The following is a 19,736-nucleotide window of genomic DNA, read 5'->3' on the forward strand; positions in this document are numbered from 1 at the left end:
CTCAGGAAGTACAATGGTTCCAAACGATTACTAGTCCATTCTGTTTCCTCTATTGTCCCACCTTCTTAAGTTCTGACAGGACAAAAACCTAAATGAGAATAGACTATGTAGGATTCCCATTTCTGTAAGTAATTAAGGTCAGTATTTTACCATTCCTGTTATCCCTGTTTGACATGAGGTTTATCTTCAGGGAACACAGGTAAGGAAAAATCACACTTCAACAGCTGGAAGTTCTCTTGATCTTGGGGTCAACAGAGCTTTTCTACAGATGCAAAACCACCTCAGAAACACTACTGTGTTTCCACAACCAAAGAACAAAAGACTTGCTTTGACATATTATTTAAGGCAAAAGAGACTTTTGTAATTTGCCCAAAGGCTTCTATGAGAAATTCTAAATTAATTACCATGTTAACTTACCTATACTTGAGTTTAGGCCTCTCGATTTATCCTAGCTCCAGTGATAATATCACCAATGCATTACAGGCATGTCAGTAGCATACTTGTTTCAACCCACAACCTACAGCAAACCAACTAATTCTTGAACAACATAGCCATTAATTTGAGATGGGTATTTTTGCATGGAGGCAGGCAGGGATCATGACAGAACAAGACTGCAGTTATACTATGGGCTGGAGAATAAAATCCAACAGGCTTACCTGTGATACAAACAGGCTTTCTGGTATTGCAGGAAAAGCTGCAGAGTTATTTGTATTACGGTGGCAGGTAAAGGTTACAACCAGGATTGGATCCAATCGTTTTGTGCTCCATACAAACATATAGAGAGACCTCCATGTACCTTGCAATCTGCATTTTTGAAAGGACTTTAATCAGAAGGTAAACTAAAAAATAAAACAAACACACACAAACACCCCCTAAACAAACAAAAAACTCCTTAGGCAATATAGCACCCAAATATACATTTCCATCTCTGTACCCCTGTTAGGTAGCTTGTGTCAAACCAACGTGAGATGCATTTGTGAAACAGCCCTTGAGCCCAAGGGATAGGTGCCATACATTATCGGGGAGGAGAGCAATGCTGCTGCCTGCTTGTGTTGTGCACTGCCATGGAAAACAAGAGCTAATAAAGTGCATGTAATTCATACACAAGTACATAGAAAATACTGCAGAGAAGACACGACTCGGGAACAATTTTACAGATAAAAAAAAAGACTGTTGCGTAAGTTTCTTCTAATTCAAAAATTGGTAATATTAACTAGCTAGCATGTTCCTAGAAATAAGGGGACGAGGGAACAAGCCAGAAAAAAACCAACCAAACAACACACTAGGAAATAGTCAGAAGCCCCAACAAGCTCTTTTACTTCAAACTTCTTCAGTACTCCACCTTATATCAGCTAAGAAAGAAAAACAAAGTGACAGTTATGCCCTCCTAAAAATGTTTTCTTTCCACTTCCATATCAGTCATTTCCCTCCCCTCCCTGACACGTATGCAACTGATTGCCTATTTTCTCACAAAAATCAAACATAATCCAGCTTGTAAGTAACAGTTCTGGCTACCCTATCCAAATAAGACACTTTTTGTCCCTATCTTTGCCCCTTCATTATTTCATTAAACACAAATTTGAATATAGACGTACTCTACTTCAGAGTTCAAAAGGACAGTGAACCTCCTAGATAGTTCTTTACCTGCAGCAGCGTAAACTTATTCAGCATCAATGAAAAGAATTACTTTAACATCTAATCAACACTCTGCAAACAACTAATATTAAACCAAAACATTCAGCAGAGAATCCTAAACAACAGATGTGATGTCAGATATTTTAAAAATAGAGTAATATAATAATGTGCAGAATCCTCTGTTAAATAATATTTAGTACTTTTAACTAGAAGTCTAATGTTTCAGATTAATAACAACTATTATTTGATTACTGCTTTTTCCAGGTACCCTACATTCAATGCAATTTCTTTCCACAAAACACGGGTGACCATCAGTAAATAGTAAATATGGTTTTCAGAGGTGCTGCCCAAATACTTCTGTTGCTTGTTTTACATTTCAAGTCAAAGACAGTACCTCCTGGAACACTCTAAAGGCTACTCCCCAATCCCTATTCTGGAATAGCTTCCTTGAAGGAATAATTTTCTTCATTCTTGGACAAATACTTTAAAAATACAGAGACACAAAAGTGAATTTAGTCCTAGAGCAGATCTTCATGCTCAAAGAGAGCCATTCAAAGGATTAAACCTTAACTAAAGCTATGTAATACAGCTGTATCAGCAATGACTGGCCCTTACAACAAATCCTGGAATTGTTTCTTCTGCTATGCAAAGTAAAAGAAATAACTCGGCATTTAGAACTGGCACAACTGCAGGGCTCTCCACACTGACAGTTATGGCACCAATAAGTGTTAAGGGCATTTCTACTGGTGCTAGGGCATCTTGAAGAGATTATGCCACAGCAGCAAGGGTATCTGCAAAGGATAGTCACAGTTCAAAACTGCACTATGAAAATTTCAAGTCGCATGGCAAGGCCTCACTTTGGAAAGCCTTATTCAATCAGAACAGAGTATCCATAAATGAAATTGTTCTGTAATAGTTTCTGTGAGCAAATTCTTCTGCTATGTGAGCTATTACTCCGTGTAGGATGCTGATTTAGCAATGATTCAGGGAAAGACTGTTACTGACTCAATTAGTAAATCACTTGAGTATTCTGTAGGGATCTCCTACTCAAATTCAGGTAAGGTCCAGTCCTACTTGCCACGTCAGGACCACATTTCAATACGTAACTGATACATACTGTGCTGTAAACTTCACTGCAAAACACAGAAATAAGGAATGAAAAAACTTACAAGTTTTCTCTTCAAACTACAATTGAAGGGGTAAAGATTTAGCGAATACAAAACAGGTATCTATTAACTAATTACTGGTAGAATGTCAAAGGAGGTGGTATTATCACAGATCATTAAGGAGGAAAGGAGCTGGAATCTAACAACCACAGGGGAGATCTTTAAAAGATTGACAGTGTAAATTCTAAAATTAACACGGGAGAAAAAAGAACAATGTCTCTGCTAAAATAAGCTTTCAGCAACCCTATAGATTCTGGAAACTATGACTGTGTTTTAGACCACTAAGTTACACCTAAAGATAAAGGAATCTGAAGAACTACAGCAGAATTTCACAACTAAATGTCTACATATGACACAACTAAAAGTCTGGCAAGACACAGTTGTTTTTCCATCCCCTATCAAATCTAGGGAGCTTGATTAGAAAGATTTAGACACTTTGAGAACACACATGACTTTCTATAAATTCATCATTTTGAAACTGTCACTTGATCTACTAAGAATTAGTTATAATAAGTTAATCATCTAATACCATGGTTTGAGAGACACTATAGACCTAGTTTTTAGTGCATGTTGAATGTATTTATTTTTATTTATAATAAAATAATGAAAGATCTTTTATTAAAAAGACAGTTATATACATGCAAAACTGGAGATACAGTTTTAAATGTCACAATATGAAACAATAATAGTATTAGCAATTTTGTATCTTCAAAGTTGTTTTATTTTATCTGAATGGAAAAATATGTGGAGTTACAATGTGTATACCACCAGTACATGCAGATGCACAAACTTCAGAAGACAGCAGAAATCAGTCAGATTACAAGATAAGACAGGAAGTAGTTTCAGACTCGCATTTCTTTAAAATTATAAATAAGAGTGAGACATGTCAGCAGTGAGCTAATGCCAGGGCTTCACCCCAAGGGCTCATGTATAGTTGCAGGGTTGTTTTTTTTTTAAGGCAACCCCAACTATGCTAACTGATTTAAATCAATTCTCTACGCGGACATTAGGTAAAGCTCCAACAGATGACTTCATTTCTTGTCCACAAGAAATTTAGCATACAATTAACTTTTCAAATTGCAGGGTAGACTTCTGTGGCATGTGTGCACGCAGTGAGATTTTACAAATCCTTTAATGATCATTCATAAACATAAAACAAACTCTACATTCTTACGGCTACAAAAAACAGCTACCAAACAACACAGGAATGACTGCTTCTTTTCTCCTTCCATACCAATTTTCCGTAATGAATCAACAATGAAGTTTCAAAGCAGCTTAAATATAATTAACAATTGTTTTAAGAGCACTACTTTCCTAACTTGTTATAGAAGCGGTATGTCTGCAGCATACAATCAAGACCCAATCTTTACTTTCTATTTGTTTGCTTATATTCCTCTGCATTGCTTACATACGTTGGCTTTCACTGCTTACACTTTTTAAATAGGAAAGTCTTGAACATGTCACACCAATAGCAAATCATGCCTTGCAAACACTGAATAATTTTAAAATGGATTTATTAACACAGCATAAAACTACGGTCCCTAAACCCTGACTTGCGTAGGTTTTTGCAAGACCCTCAAATCTGCCTTAGGGTCAGAGGAAATTGTTGTCACTATAGCAGTCACAGGAAGCTATTGCCACTATGATTCAGATTGACCCGGGGAGAAAAGTACAGTGTTTCCTGTAGTACACTGTTTCTCAGTGTTGTTGCTGAAAAGCCAGCCAAGACTGGAGGTACTGGATGTATATAAACCACAATCCCTTTAATGTGTGGCGTCACAAAGTCTCAGCAAGGCTGCTAGAATTTATAAGCCTCTAATCTAAAATTCTTAAGCCCCAACCTAGATATTAGGAAAAATATCTACTATCCTACCAAGACACTGTAAACACTCCCTATAAGTCCACACACTCGTTTAGAGGTTTCATATGCCTACACTAATATAAGTTGCAGCATGAGCAGGCATAGTGAACTGAAACATATTGAGCTAGCCTGGATACCAGTAACACTACAAATTCCAGCTACTAGGCAATTACCAGGGTGCAGCCCATTCTGGAGACTGTTATCACAGTTTTACTGTTATTGGTAGCTAAAGTAGCTTCAAGGAACCTGAGTATTTGTAGATACGCTGCAATCATGCACTTCGGCTTCACTGCAACCCTGATTATACTCCATTTATGTATATTGCTCCATTACAACCTTGCATTTTGTGTTGGCTCTTTTGTGGTAGTGCACTTTTACTGAATTTGATGCCCAGAGAATGATGTTACCACTATAATAGACACCCTGACCTAATGCACTTATAAATTGAAACACACACACGCATACTGTGACTATTCACAGGATTCAAAATTTTCTATTCATAGTTAGGTCAGTGCAATAATACAGATTTGTTTTGTCATGACCAAAATGTATCACTAGCACTGAGCAGCACAAGCCTTTAAGCAGTCGAATCTGCACAACCTGATCCTTATCTCGTCCCAGCTTATACACACAGAAACAATTCTTTCACCCATGTATACAGATACAATGGTATCTACTTCTTACAGGCATCACACGACCGCATCACATCCGTTCTCTCACTCAACCCAAACTTACTGCAACTTCTTCAGCTACCCAGCCTGCCAACATGCTGTTAACACATCTTCACAGAGCTTTGCATTTTTCCTGCCATCAAATTCATCATTTTATTCCCTCCAATCATATCCATTCCTCTCAAATTCATAGCTTTTTATTTCTACTTCTCTCCTTTCTGCCACTTGCTGAACACATGGAGACTCATTTCAACCTACAGAAAGTGTGTTAGTGCAATTCGTCATTAATTTCATTCATTTTATTCTGGCAGTCGCTAAAGGTTCCAGGATAGAAACAAGGCCCCAACTATGCCAACCGCTCTGCATACCAGCCACAGAAAGACAAACCCTGCCCTAAAGAGATTATAGGCTAGATTTAAAATAAACAGAAATTAAATGGCAATCGGAAGAATTTGGGATGGAAAAAAAATTATATAGCAAGTGCTTTTTTGTTAAACTTAAAAGTTTCATCCTGCATTTACATACCTACTGTTAGTGTACTTTCATGTAAGGATTACCTATGGTATCATATTTCTGTTGGCCATTAGAGTGGCGTATAAATGTTCTTATTTACCTCTTTTTAGAAGCACATATAACACCTTTCAACATGCAAATTACAAAGAAAAGAGCTGTTTACTTTCCATTTTGAGACCCCCTAGTAGTTTAAACTGCTTGGGTCAAGCACATAATCTCCTCTATTATTGCAATGAAACAATTCAGAGGGTTAACAAGCCATACACCCACGTTTGTTTCCTTTGCTTAGCATACGGATTGCTGGGGATTCCAGTAGCTGTAAAAGATGACAGTTAGCATTTTAATGGTAACTGTCTGCCATAAGTAACACCTGCTGAAAAGCAAGGTGGATTTCAGTAAGCATTAACCTCGCTGAAGTTTTGCAAGAGGAAATCTTCCATTTTACGCCCATCCTCTACATAAGTCTGAACTTAACATAACAAAAAGCCTGCTGGGCTGAGCTATTGGATCTCAATGTCCCAACAGCTTAAGGGTTGAGTAGTCTCTTTGTATTAGTTGGTAATTTCTTGTAGGCTCGGAATTTACTGCTATCCTTCTATGCCACGGCACAGCAGCACCAGAGAAATGAACTGTGGCTAACTGAACTGACCGGCTAGCACAATTAAAATCACCAACCGTACAAAGTATCTACACAAGCTACACTGTTTTATAGTAAGGACCATGACACTTCTGACCTCCCCTGCATGAAAGCTGTCTGGCAACTTTGCTTTTGCAAACTTCTGAGTGCAAATGTTCATAAGATTTTGAAATATCGTAGTATGTTTCCTGAGTAAAAAATAATTTAAAAAAAAAACAAAAAGAGACTATATGACAATACATATCCCTGTACTTGCCAGCCCTTCTAGCTAACGTGAGGCCTTTTCCTCACAATATTAGTCTTGGGATTAACAAATAGATTACTACTAGTCTAAGACAGTAATAAGGAAAACAGCATTTGAACAGATGATCATACCTCTAACATGCAGAACGGTCCTGTGCATGCAGAGTATGGTTTGGTGTACTGTTGAAATACAATTGGAGTACCTCCAAGCACAGTGAAATTCTTTGTGTAGGAGGGCAATGTAAAAACAGTTCTGGTGTTACGTATGAGCTATCTTCACTAATATGTTTCTTTAATCTGTCCTAGGACTCATCTGAATAAGCTAAAAAAATTATGGGAAGCAAATCTTCATTTTCTACATGTCAGGTGTTGTCACAATTGCACAGAAGAAAAATAACAAGAGAAAAGAACAGCAGACTCCTTCCATGCTTACGACCATTTATTTTGTATGAGGCTTCTTCATGATGAGAACTCTTTACAAATTATACACAACTTCTGTGAACCTTCCAGAGCCACTATTGCATTCTCCTTGATGGAACATACAGAAAAACCTGAAATCTCATATCTGAATTAAAACGGAAATCCTTCCACAGGGATAGCTTTGAAATTAAGGTAACTCAGTAGCAATACAAATCTTCTCATTATTCTCTAGAATTCTGGCAAAGAACATAGTTAGCTTTAGAGGCTCCTAGATGGTTGCCATCTTTCAAAGCACTATGGTCTCAGGATATGGAATACAGATCTTTTACAAATACAGTCTAACGAAACTGTTTCAAAATTATTTAGAAAGTAATATTAATAGTAGGTAGTTTTGGGAAAGCTTACCAAATCTGATTTCTTTTAAGCCACAGATCATATGCTGAATCCATCTGCTCTTTCTCTGTGATACAGACCGACAAAGCTGCAAGCATGGCTGGAAAAAAAATAAATTTGTAATTCAGTATCTACGACTCCTTCCCTCAATAAACGCATTCTATTCTACCCACCCATGCTACAAAACCATTAATTTAACAGATATGGTGGTACAACATAAAAATGTATTAAGCAGCTTTATCTTTAGCAAATCCATTTAACTATATTTCTAATGTATTTGCCTCCAGAAATGTGTCTAGTTGCTCCTCCTGATGTTCCCGTATCTTCCTTACACGCTTTACACCACCAACAATGTAAACATTATGATCACCATACAAAGTAAACCACTATCAGATACAAAAGGAAGAGTCTTTATGTCTGTTTCGCAAGTCAAACCGCTATGATCAGGACAACAGAGTAGATTAATTATGCCTTTATTACTTACTAAAATCCTATAGCTAGCAGCTTGCAAGATCATGGGTTACTCGCATAGAGTTAAACATAGCTTTTTTGCTGTTACAGAAGACTATTTATTCCATGTCCTCATTTATTATTACCAAAAAGAAATAATTCTTTGCATTACTGCAGTCCTTTAAGTACATATAACTCACTCTTCCTATGATGAAGAGAAAAAAGGCGAGTATAGTACCAGGCCTTAAATCTGATCAAGGATTTTTTTTCTCGTACCTCTTGCAAAAATTTCATTAGTTCTTCATGCCCGTTACTTAAAAGTTTTTTACCTGACAACCCGGGGTGTAGCTCTGTTTCTATTGTAAGCATATGGTTGGAAGCAACCTTGAAGTCTGCCAATAAAAGTCACTAACATAAAAGAAAAGAAATACTTTATTATTAAAGAAAAACGTCTATATTCTACTTGTTACTTTTCAGAAAATTTCTATTGTTGCTTAACAATATACCTCTCATAATAGCACTAGGAAGAATACAACCATCCACGCTTCAAGATCACTTTTGTCTTTCTGTTTCCAGTTGCTTCTACTTTCCTTAATCCACCCTTCCCTCTATGCTAGCAAGTCCCTCCTTTCTGCAAAGGACTCAGCTTCCCAAAATGTAAAATCATGCATATAACAGACTATAACTTTTAATTTTTCATTACTTTTTGTTTAGGAAATACAAGATTTCCAACTTGGGGGAATAAGTGCCCACACCGTAGCAACTACTGATCCCACAGGAAGAAAAATCAGATTCAGAACATCTTAAGGGAAAAGGTTAACTCTTTTTCTCCCCTTTTCACCACAACAGGGCATTTCTTTCACCTTTATCCGATGCACCTAATGCGTGCTATTTAATCTCTTAAAGCGTTGATTCACTTCACAAAAGACAGCCGACCCTCTGCCTTCCTCACGTTTTCCCTCTCCCCACATTGTTTTTCGCTCCCCCCTCTCCCCTCAGCCAGGCCCCCCCCTCACCCCCACAGCAGGGGGAGAGGTAGTGCAACAGTAACACCCCCCGCCCGCACGCGGGCGGCGACGGGCACGGCAGCAGACAGAGCGCCGTAGAAGCTGGGAGGCAGAGACAGCCTCTCCCCGGGGGGGACGCAGCTCCAGGGAACGCCATCCCCCCTGAGGGCCGCCCTCCTGCCCTCGCCATCTTGCCTCGCGCCCTCTCTCTCTCTTTCGGTCGGCCGACCAGCCGGCCGCCCGCAGCGCGCATGCTGGCCACCGCGCGGCTCCAGCGTCGCGCCCCCCCTTGACGGACGTTCCCCTCCGCCAATTACCAGCCTCCCGCGGGAGCAGCTCCTCCTTCCACCAATGAGATAGCGGAACGGCCCTAGAGGCCCAACCCCCCTAATCTGTAACGGCCTGTAGATCTCTAAGCCACACCCCTTCTTCCTCTTCCCGGCTCTTCATTGAATGAAGTTCTCACTGGCCAACGAGAAGTTCCCGCTAGGCTTGACGGACTGCTCCACCCTCCAGTAGAAGTCGAAAATTGCACCGCGCCCGCCAATAGGTTGCCGGATGCGAGCCTAGGGGGTGGGCTCTCCCTCCCAGGCGGGCGGGGAAGGCCGTGGTTATCGATCCCGCTGCTGGAGGGAGGCGGCGGTGAAGCAGCAGAGAAAATGGCGGCCATGGCTGCGGAGGCGGCAGCGACTGCAGCGGTGCCGGGTGATGGGGGGGCTGGTGAAGCTGAGCCCGAGATGGAGCCTATCCCGGGAAGCGAGGCCGGCGCGGACCCTCTCCCTGCCGTCAGTGAGGCCGTGGAGTCGGTGGTGCCTGATGGGGAGGAGGCCGACGGGGGGAAGGTTGCTCCCGGCGAGGCCGAGGAGCCGCCGCCTGTGCAGCTCGCCCGGAGCCCGGCCGGGACTCGGGAGCCGGAAGCTGAGAGGACGGAGGAGCTGCCGCCCTCCGCCCCGGAGGTGGGCTCGCCTCAGGCCGAGCACCGGGGAGCGCCCAGCCCGGGGTCCGAGGAGGAGCCGCAGCCCTGCCCGCCGCCTGCTGGGCACCCTGAACTTCCCGAGGAGGAGCCGCAGCCCTGCCCGCCGGCTACTGGGGGCTCCGTGGAGCCGGAGCCCGGGGAGGAGCCGTCCCGGCCGGAGGAGGAGGAGCCGGATGCTGCTGATGCCGCCGCTGTCGAGCCCAAGTCCCCGGTGCCCGTGGCTCCGGCCGGAGGGGAGACGGAGGCTCCGCTGCTGCCCGGCTCCGAGGTGCGGGTCACCCTGGACCACATCATCGAGGACGCCCTAGTGGTCTCGTTCCGTCTGGGAGAGAAGCTTTTTTCTGGGGTCCTCATGGACCTCTCTAAAAGGTGAGATCCCACGGGAGAGCCCTCCCTAGCCCCCGCCCAGACACGGGGCCGGCGAGCTCGCCCGGAGCCGCCCGCCCGCGCCGCCCCGCGCCTCTCTCGCCCCCGAGGGGGGCCTGGGCCCCGGTGGGCTCGCCCCGCGGCGGGGAGCGGCCTGAGCTGCGGCCGAGGGGCGCGACGGTGGCGGCCACCCCTCCCCTGCTTCGCCCTGGGGACAAGTGGCTCCTGCCCCCGGGGAGCGGAGGCAGCAGCTCATGGGCATCCTCCTTCTCCTCGACCCCTTTTGGCAGGGGGTGGAGGGAGTGCGGCGGGGCGGGCAGGGGCCTCCGTCCCTCCCGGGGCCGAGCCCCGCACTCCCCGCCCGGCCCCGACGCCCGGCCCGGGGAGCGGGGGGTTAGCGGTGCCGGCCGCTGCCCGGCCGCCCGGTTTGTCGTGCTGCCCTCAACAAAAGTAGTCCCGAGTGGGAATTCCGAGGAAATGGGGGAGCCGGGAGCGGGGCGAGCACATGGGCACATCCTTTGGGCTCGGTTAGGATTCCCGTCGGGCCTCCAGCATCCCTGTCTGCCGGGGAAAAGGGACCTGAGCTGAAGATGTGGGCATTTATTCTAGTGTTTGTCCAAACGTACAGACCCGGAGATCTGTTTTTCCTGTTGGCTTGTGTCTCGCATTGCCTAGGTAACCTTGGATTTCAGTACATGCTATTTTTCAGAGTAATGGTTTTCAAGTCAGGCTATTACAGTCCTGAAGTACAGTTATTAGTACTGATTGCTCCTTGTATGCAATGGATGGGGTGAAGCTTAATGGTTCTTAAACATCCTTTTTTTGCGGGGGGACGGGACTTTTATGTATCACAAAATAACTTAAAGCCTTACCAGACTGTGAGGTTTGCTTTTTTTCCATTTCCTTCCTATAGCAAGGGGCTCTTGGGACACCAGAAGTTATCAGTGATACTATGTATCTTATAAACACTCTAACTGCCATTTACAGGTGAAAATACCTCTTCCTCTTAGTGTTTGTTTTCTAAATGTATAAGGACTATGCAAGTAAATGAGAGACAATGAAGTTTGATCAGGGTTATTTCAAATAATTGGTATGGAGAAAATGCAGCGCTCTCTCCCCCCAGTTTAGGCTGCCTGTGTGGTTGTACATCTTCTATCACTCCCTTTTACATTATTAGTAGCTGCTTAATGACTTCCTGTAATATCAATATTGTCAGTGCTTTCTAAAAGAAAGGTATTAGGGCCCAGCACTTTTGTCCTGGGCCTAGCTTCTTGGTTGGCTTTTGAAACAGAAGACCTTCTGTAAAACCCAAGTTCTGTATAATGTCATTGGAGTAAGTTTTACATTTGTCAGGTGTTGCGGTTTGAAATGCTAAGTTGTTATCAGTTTGTCTTTTGAAGCCAAGTTCTAAAATGTGATCTGCAAACTGTACTCACTTCTAGTGTGAAATATTAAATGTCTCTAAGCAGGCCAGAAGCCATTACAACTTTAGTAATGCTAGTTAACATCGATTCTCTTGTAGGTCTGAAGTTTACACCAGCGAAATTATATTGTTGCCATGGTTAGCAGGGTGACAAAGCACATGCTTCTCCACTGCTAGGGGTCCATATGCGTGAAGAAGGAAAATACCAGCTTCTCACTCCTGAGAGAGACAAACATCCCTTCATTTGCCTGAGGTTTTCTTGTGCACTGAGGATCCTTCTCTCACACAGCAGATCTGCTGCAGCCCTTTGCAGTAAAGGTCATCTGTAGCAGGCAAACTGTCTGCTTCTTTTGCATTGTGGCATCAGTGGAAGCACGCATCTCAGTTTCCCCTGTTTTTAAGCACAGGCTTGGGGCAGGTCTTCACAGTAAGAACTGTGGACAAGTGATACATGAAGGTTTGTGCTGTTACTCCCAGATTCTCCTAGTCAGTGGAACCACTTATTTCTTTCTCTCCATTCATATGGTCTTGGACTTCCTTCAGAGGTTACATGTTACCCTGTTACATGGTAATCCAGAAGATGAAATTTAAATTCTAAAAGACAAGCTCTTCAAAGTGCCTGGACAAGAATTGAGTTTCTAGACACAAGGCCTATGATATTTGGCTGGTGACAAGTAAATATTTGCAGATGAATAGGATTTTCTGTTCAGCTCTCTCAGAGCAGGAGATGCAGTGGTAAGCAAACTCTAGAAATACTCCAGGAGCTTGCTAGCTGTAAGAAACTGAAGTATTATCGGTGGACAGGTGTTACAGGAGTGCCCAAGGTTTAAATTTTATTCTAGACTTCATGAAAGCTGTCTCTACTAGCTCATTCAAGTGCATGGGAATAATCTTATAAACTTTCCTAATGCAAAGGGGATCAATATCTTTAAACTGCCAGTCCTTATTAAATAAAAGCAAAATTTTTTATTAGACTTTACTCGTTCAATAGCTTCAAAAAGTAGCTGATGTGTTCACTGCATGTGCTAATGCTGTTTTCATCATATACTTGGAAGAAAATAATTCCTAGTCCTTTTTGGATCTTAATTTCTGCTTTCCCCTCCAGGGCAATGAAGGTGATACTTCCATACACTACTAAGAAGAGTAAGTTTTAATTACTGTTTTAAGCCTGTCCACTGGACTCTTTTTAGCCTTCTCAAGTTATGTTCTGAATTACTTGAACTTCAAGGTGAAAGAAAAGCAAAAATGTCCCCATACGTTTCTGGTGTTAAAGTTGGGGGTTTTGGTGTTGTTTTTTTTTTCTTTTTTTCCTAAGTCTCTTTCCGTTGTTGAAATGATGCACTGACTTCGCATTTTATTCTTGTGGACTTTGATATGAAGTCAGTGTTGCTTTGTATTAAAGGTCTGCTTTCCTCTTCCTCTCCTACCCCTGTTAATAGGAGGTCCATTTAATAGTTTATAACATAAGAAAACAAGCACCTCAGTATTCAGTGGACTTTATTCCTACATTTGTTTGAGGTAAGGAAGTATTTTCTCTGACTGTTCTAATGGCAGTCTCATGTATCTGTCAGCAGCTGCACAGGAAGCTTTGAAAATCAGCAGAAAATAGGAACCTGCATCTATTGAGTCCCAAATGAATTTCTTATGCAGTAAATCATCATTCAAAGAGGGACCTATCCCCACTTCTGTTACTCTAAAGGCTTATTGCACAAATTAAAAATGTGATCCTACTGTTAAGCTTTATTACTACTGTTGCCATTACCTTTTAAGTGCCTTATTGTGTGCTAGGATGAGGTTCTGATGCGAGTTCCTCAGTGTATACCTGATGGAGTCGTGCTGATAGGGAAGATGGGAAGTGCGGCCAACCATCAGGCAGGCACGAGAAGGCAATCCTGTCTTACTTTGTCAGAGTGGAGAGTGGAATGCTTCATGCACGACTGTAGTTAATTTTCCATGCCATTGTACAAATCGTCAGTGAAAACTTCTCGTTATGTATGGGGCTTAAATAGGGCTTGTAAGCTTGCCTGTATTCAGCATTTGACTAACACGGTGTTTGCCTAGGGTAGGTGAGATGTTAATGCCACCTGCTGGCTCAGAATTAGTGTAAAGCTTGCTCTGCACCTGGAGGAAGTAGACAGTAAGGAAATACCTGATGAGCATAGCATTTGTAAATCTCAAAATGTAGGATTAAAAGGTCCTGGGTTAGTTTGCTTTTCTGGAGAGAGCACAATTATTTCTGCCTAAGGGGAGGAGGGGGATTAAATGTATGTTCAGTCAGGACTTGGACTTCCTATTGCTTTATCGTTTGACTAAAATTTTCCTTCTAATACTACAGATGTCATGGACCCATGTCCATCACATGTCCTATTGTCTTTTTCTCTAAGCTGTTTCCCTTTTGACTAGCATGTGATCAAAATAATTCTTGGGGGGGGGGGAGGGAGAGCAAAAAGTTTTGTGACTTCAAAGCCGTGGATATCCAAAAGATGCCCAGTGTATTGCTAGTAGGCAGGTGTTTGAAATTATGTCTTAATTGGGGTTTGGTTGTGGAAGGTAAGGAAAGATTTCTGCAGCAAGGTATGCATGAACTATATGATGAAAACAAACTTTTATAGACGGCTTCAAATTCTCATAATCCTAGTGGCAGTTTTCCGTTACAGCATTCTTTCTTAGTGACTCTTGAATCCTATGCTTTTTCCAATTTATTCATCCAACTTTCTACTGCAAAGGAACAAGGGTCAATAATGAACTGTTGTGTCTCTTCCCTAGTTCATGTTGTCTTAATCTGTAGAACATCTGTTAGATTTTTAAATAATTTACATTTAGCACTTCTTGAAACTTGTGGTCTATGTATGCTTGCATTTTGTTGGTATAAACTCCAAAGGGTGAATCTAGTGTGTTGTAACCATATACAACAAGAAAGGCAGAAAGGGGGGGGAAAAAAAGGTAGGCCCGAGTTGAGAAATTCAAGATCTGCTGATGTGAGACGGAAACAGAAGAAGTCTTACTTGAAAAAAATGTGGCATGTTTTTTCCTGCTCTTAAGTTCTCTTTTACTAATAACTTCATTTAATAAGTAGGGACATTTAGTCATCCTTTTCTAGGGAAAGTTTAAGATCTATAGAAGTACTGATGTTCTGTGATATACGTTCTCAATGGTGAAGAAAAGTCTGTTAGCCAGGGTTGTGTGGGGGTTGTGTTTTGTTTCATGGCTTTTTTTTTTTATAAACTTACACTCAGTTTGCAAGGTGTTCCTACAATTCATCACCTGTTCTCTTCTGTTGTTTCTCAGATGTGTAAAGGAGTTTGGTGAAATTCTAGCATTAAAGGAATAGCCGTAACAATGCTTTGATATTTGCTTTTATCCTGAGAACACTGGAAGCATAGGTGTGATGTGAGTGTGTGTTTGTGGTTAGAAGTGTAAATTACATATACTTTGTTTGTGACTGACAGAAGTTATATTCAATGGTATAGTGTCAAATTTAGCCTCAATTAGAGGACAGGGTTGGGTCAGAAGGCCTTGTGATACTGCTTTCAACCTTAAATTTTTCTATGATTTTGTAATATTTCAGCTTCTTTATATGAAAATAGTTTCTCTTATGTCTCTCTTCTACATCCAAAACTTTGAGTGTTATTTGTGGTCACGTATCCAGTGTTTTTTTGAAAGGCTTACTCATTTCCAGGTTTCCACTTGGAAAGTGAAGATGCCTAACAAAACTGGACTAGCTTTTAGGATTTTGCTGGTATAGGTATAAAGCATGTTATAACTGCTGCTTATACTGAAAACACTTGCCAACCTGCTTCTGATTTTGAGCCAGTACGAGGAGTGTGAGTTTTCCCCTTCTCAAACCAATAATCCCTAATTTTCCTAATAAGTAGGACATCTGTGAATTGTGCCTCAAAATTTCCTTTCCTAAAGTAGCTGTAGTCTGCTGCTGTTCTTTGTTGGACTGTGATGCAACAGAGGATGGTTAAACTGTTCCTCCTTCTTCTGGTATGCTTTTCTGTATTCCAACAGTGTGGGTTGCCATTGCTTTCTAAGAGCAGCTTGACTTGACTTGGCTTGAAGTGTTGAGAGACAGCGGATGGAGATGGAATTTTCAGTCTGCTTGAAAGAATTTTTTTTTTCTTTACACTCATAGGGGACTGATGAATCTTGTCCATCTTGACACTGAATTGGCTTAAAGTTAATCCATTACTAAATGTTATCATTCTTTTCCATGTGTCTTGGGTCTGTCTGCTATGTGGATGATATCGAAGTGTGTATTCAAGGTATTTTATCTTAATCGTAAAGCTTTGCAATTGTGTAGCACTTCCAAATACATCAGCAAAGCACCTATTTTAAAATGCAACCGACTTGAAACTAGTAATGCCAACATGTAAAAAACTAAAAGATAATTTCAGTTTTAATAGACCTTCAGCTTTAATAAGCACGCTGGTAGAATTGTGGTAGTAGGAAGCCTAAACAAAGCATTCTGTCTTTTAAAGTTTACTTTTATATCCTTGATAGAACTCCAAGTTACAGAAAACTGAAAGAAATTCTGTGAATTCACTTGTCAATCCTTTCCAATGAAAAGGTGAGGGGTACCTTCCCACTTCTGTGGGGGCAAAAGCAGTGATCAGGGGACCACCTGTGTACTCCTCACAGCTTAGAGATTCTTCTGTCTCTACAGTGGATAATTCTTCAAAGTCTGCATCAACATCCTGACTACATGGACTTCTGTGATTCAGTTTCCTGGAAGCTGAAGTGTTTCAAAGGGCTTCTAACTCCATGGAGAGGTGGACTGTAAGCTAATACAGTCTGTGGTGTATTTGCATATAGTTTGTTGTCCATTAGCTGGTTTCCACTTGTGCAGTGATTGCAGTAGGAGACCCAGGTGACAGTGGCTAGGAATGATTAAAATCAGCTGCTGCCTTGGATACTTCTGACCAGCTTTCTTGAGATACTCTTTCAGACTCAATTCTACACATAGCCTGCTCTTGTCTTTTCCTCTGCCTTGAAAATGCCAGAAAGAAGAGCTTCGATTTCAGGCAACTGTATCTGCTTAAAAAACACTAAACTTAATATTGATTAGTAAAACTCTATGAGTATGTAAGCTTTCCTACTAGTTTGCTTAGATGTTGGTTCTCGCATATTACTTCATTTGAACTATCGTATCTCTAACCAAATTTTTCTTGGTGATGAGAGTTTACGAATAGGCAACATCTATTCATGATGATGTGTTATTTCCAGAGAGTCACTTACACTGCAGTCTTTTGCCATATTTTTGGAGCTCTAAATTAAATATGCATTTTCTAGTCTGTTTAGCCTAGTGTTACATTGCTCAGGAGGTGAGCAATCCATCGAGTTGATAGTTTGGCTTCTATGTATGCTTTTTTCAGTAAGGTGCCTGCTGCTTAAAGCAGTGTGTTCCATGTCATGCCTTATCAAACCAGGTAAATCGTGTATTAAAAATAGGTTATTTCATGACGTGTGTTCAAAACACATTATTTTGAGAAGTTCTGAAATACTAAGTGTTCAAATAGCTATGATCTAATAGTATATTACATTGAATATTATAATTTAAACCCTCAGTTTAGATACAAGCATGAAATATACTTAGTTCTAAATTATTTCAGCATATTATTATACTCCCAGCATTCAGAGTCTTTGAACTTTTATCCATGCAATAAAAATTGCTTCAGTTTTTGCTTGTCGTGGCTTTTGCAAGATGCTATGGATGATATTGAGTACAGGAGCAACACATAAAAAGGTTATTGGAGATTCCTGTAGTCTGACTTAATGGCGAAGATGAGTTTTGATCACAGTCATTTACAACAGACTTGATTTAACACGTCACAACACAGTAAGTTACTTGATGAGGTTGATTCAGTGTGTTTGCAGACAAATGTGAAATACTTCTGAGCTGGTTCAGTGGGTTCTTTCCTTTGGCCTTTCTTGGCAGAACAAGGTGCTCTTTCATTTTTGTTTCTTTTAATAGAGAAGTAAAAGTTAGACATTGGAGGCTAAAGAGGAGAGCTTAAGACTTTACATGGTAATGTAAAAACACTTTGCCCCAGGATGTGTTGTTTAGATGTTTATGTATATACAGTTATGAACTTAAATGGGATTTGTTCCTTATCTCGTGTTAATTTTTTAAAAAGATACTCTTGAACTGTGCTGTGTATTGCGTACAAATTGAGTAGTAATATGTAGTCATAGTAGTAATTCTGCTATAGAATTTAGATTTGAAAAAAAGTGTTTACTTCACTTGAAGTACTTAGGTTTACACATCTGTAATACAAATCTATATGGCCTTAAGTGACAGGCTTCTAGGTTTGATACCCAGACCAGCTTTTACATAATCACAAAAGATACCACGGCTACCTATTCATTACCTTGCAGTTGACAAACTGTGGAAATAAAACCTGACTATTCTTATCATATTTCTGTCTCTGCATACCCATGCCAATGGAAAGTTCTTCCCAGCGTAAAGATCACTGGACTGCTGGAATTGATCTCATCTGCCCCATTAGTCTCTTATTTAAATATAGTTCCTGATATTCCTGTTGCTATATTTGTCTTTAATGCATATGTATGTTGAAGTGATGCATATAGTGGAAATATTATTAGGTCCTACTGATTGCTCTAGTTATTTGTAAAACTTCTTGGAGATGAGTTTCTTACGATGGGTCTCAACCATCATTTTTTTTAGAGGTGCCTTTTCAAAGCAAAAAAGAGCCAGGACAGCTTTACAGGAGAGGAAGCTGGCAAAATGGAAAACTGGTTCTAATTTTGAATAGGTATGAAGCAGTAGTGCACCGCTTTCCAGAATTGCCTTAAATTAGGTTGAAATACTTATTTCTTACTTTAGTTATTCCAACAGTTCAATTTTAGGTCCTCCATCAACAAATCGTTCTATTCCTTCAAGTGATGGTCTGAGGTAGAATGTTATGTATGAGTGGGCTGTACAATGACCAGTCGGAACTTGCACAAATGTTTTTTTTTTTCTTTTTTTTTTAAGCAAACAATAATGGGAGTAAGTGTTCCCAAGCATAGCCTTTTCTGGAGGAAAGTCATATTACAGTAGGACAAGAGATACTTGGGGTCAATATATTAAAAAAATCTAGTTTGTTAGAATAAAGGCAAGGCAGTTCCTTATAGTACTTAAACATGCAACATGTGACAAACAAAATATGTAGGTAGTCTCACTGATGTAGCATAACTGAAATGGTTTATTTTAAGAGCCCAGTCATTGACTGGCATGTGGATCAATAAATGTCATGATACAACTGAGTTATGTTGCTTGGATTTTTTAATCTTTTTTTTTACATGGTAGCCTTTTAGTCCATATTCATCTCATGGCCCAAATGCTTGCTCTTGCAACCTTTATGTCTAACCTACATACACGTGGCACTCCTAGACATTTTAAATGTGTAGGTGGTGTAATTGTACAAGAAGCACTTGTCTTCAAGGTCCACTGACTAGATGTATGAAAATAGGGCTTGAAAATCTAGTATGTGCAATAAACACTTGTGTTCACTGTTGAAGTAATTAGATGCTGTGTTATGCCTTGTCTTGAATAGGTTTGTTAAAATCACATCTTCATTCTGCTTCTTCTCTTAAGAAAAATATGCGATTCCATTTTGCCTTCACTCTCTTCTTATCTGGTTCTTTGTCTTCTTTGTGTGTATCATTTACTGTTTCATTCCTGAGTTTTTCTGCCGTTGTTCTCTCTTGTTAATTTTCATATCATTCTTCCAAGCTGCAAAGCTGGAGAACTTTATTCACCAAGGAGGAAACAAAGATGATATAAAACCTGGATGTTTATGGGCACTACCTGCCATTGGATGGGGCCAAAGAGAAGACACCATACATTCAGGCGTTGGAAGTAATATTCTGTCTCTGGGCTTACCAAATTTATCTTGTACTTCAGGTGGACTAGTCATGTCTTTATGTATTGACACGCCATTTACAGCAATAGTGTCTTCGTTTGCTC

The 19,736-nt window shown here is 40.9% G+C and overlaps 2 protein-coding genes across 10 annotated transcripts in view; one reads left to right on the plus strand and one right to left on the minus strand.

Moving 5' to 3' along the window:
• FABP6 (fatty acid binding protein 6) overlaps positions 1–9,181 on the minus strand; it is a 56,702-nt gene extending 47,521 nt beyond the window's left edge. For 2 of the 4 annotated variants that reach the window (XR_010072893.1, XM_063348968.1), the window contains exons 1-3: positions 9,006–9,181; positions 8,319–8,397; positions 7,552–7,639 (exon numbers count right to left, since the gene is read on the minus strand). Coding sequence is in view for 1 of the 4 variants with exons in the window: in XM_063348968.1 (XP_063205038.1) it covers positions 7,552–7,582 (31 nt within the window). In the remaining 3 variants the exon portion in view is untranslated. Of the gene's footprint in view, positions 1–656; positions 840–7,551; positions 7,640–8,318; positions 8,398–9,005 lie in introns of all 4 variants that reach the window. The other 2 variants (XR_010072894.1, XR_010072895.1) reach the window with 2 other exon arrangements.
• A 374-nt stretch (positions 9,182–9,555) lies between these two features.
• The window catches only part of PWWP2A (PWWP domain containing 2A), a 42,143-nt gene continuing 31,962 nt past the window's right edge, over positions 9,556–19,736 (plus strand). For all 6 annotated transcript variants that reach the window (XM_063348964.1, XM_063348963.1, XM_063348962.1 and 3 more), the window contains exon 1: positions 9,556–10,341. In XM_063348964.1, coding sequence (XP_063205034.1) covers positions 9,656–10,341 — 686 coding nt within the window. In that variant the 5' untranslated portion in view covers positions 9,556–9,655. The remainder of the gene's footprint in view (positions 10,342–19,736) is intronic.

This window comes from Chroicocephalus ridibundus, chromosome 11 (assembly GCF_963924245.1).
Source record: "Chroicocephalus ridibundus chromosome 11, bChrRid1.1, whole genome shotgun sequence".
Taxonomy (NCBI): Eukaryota; Metazoa; Chordata; class Aves; order Charadriiformes; family Laridae; genus Chroicocephalus; species Chroicocephalus ridibundus.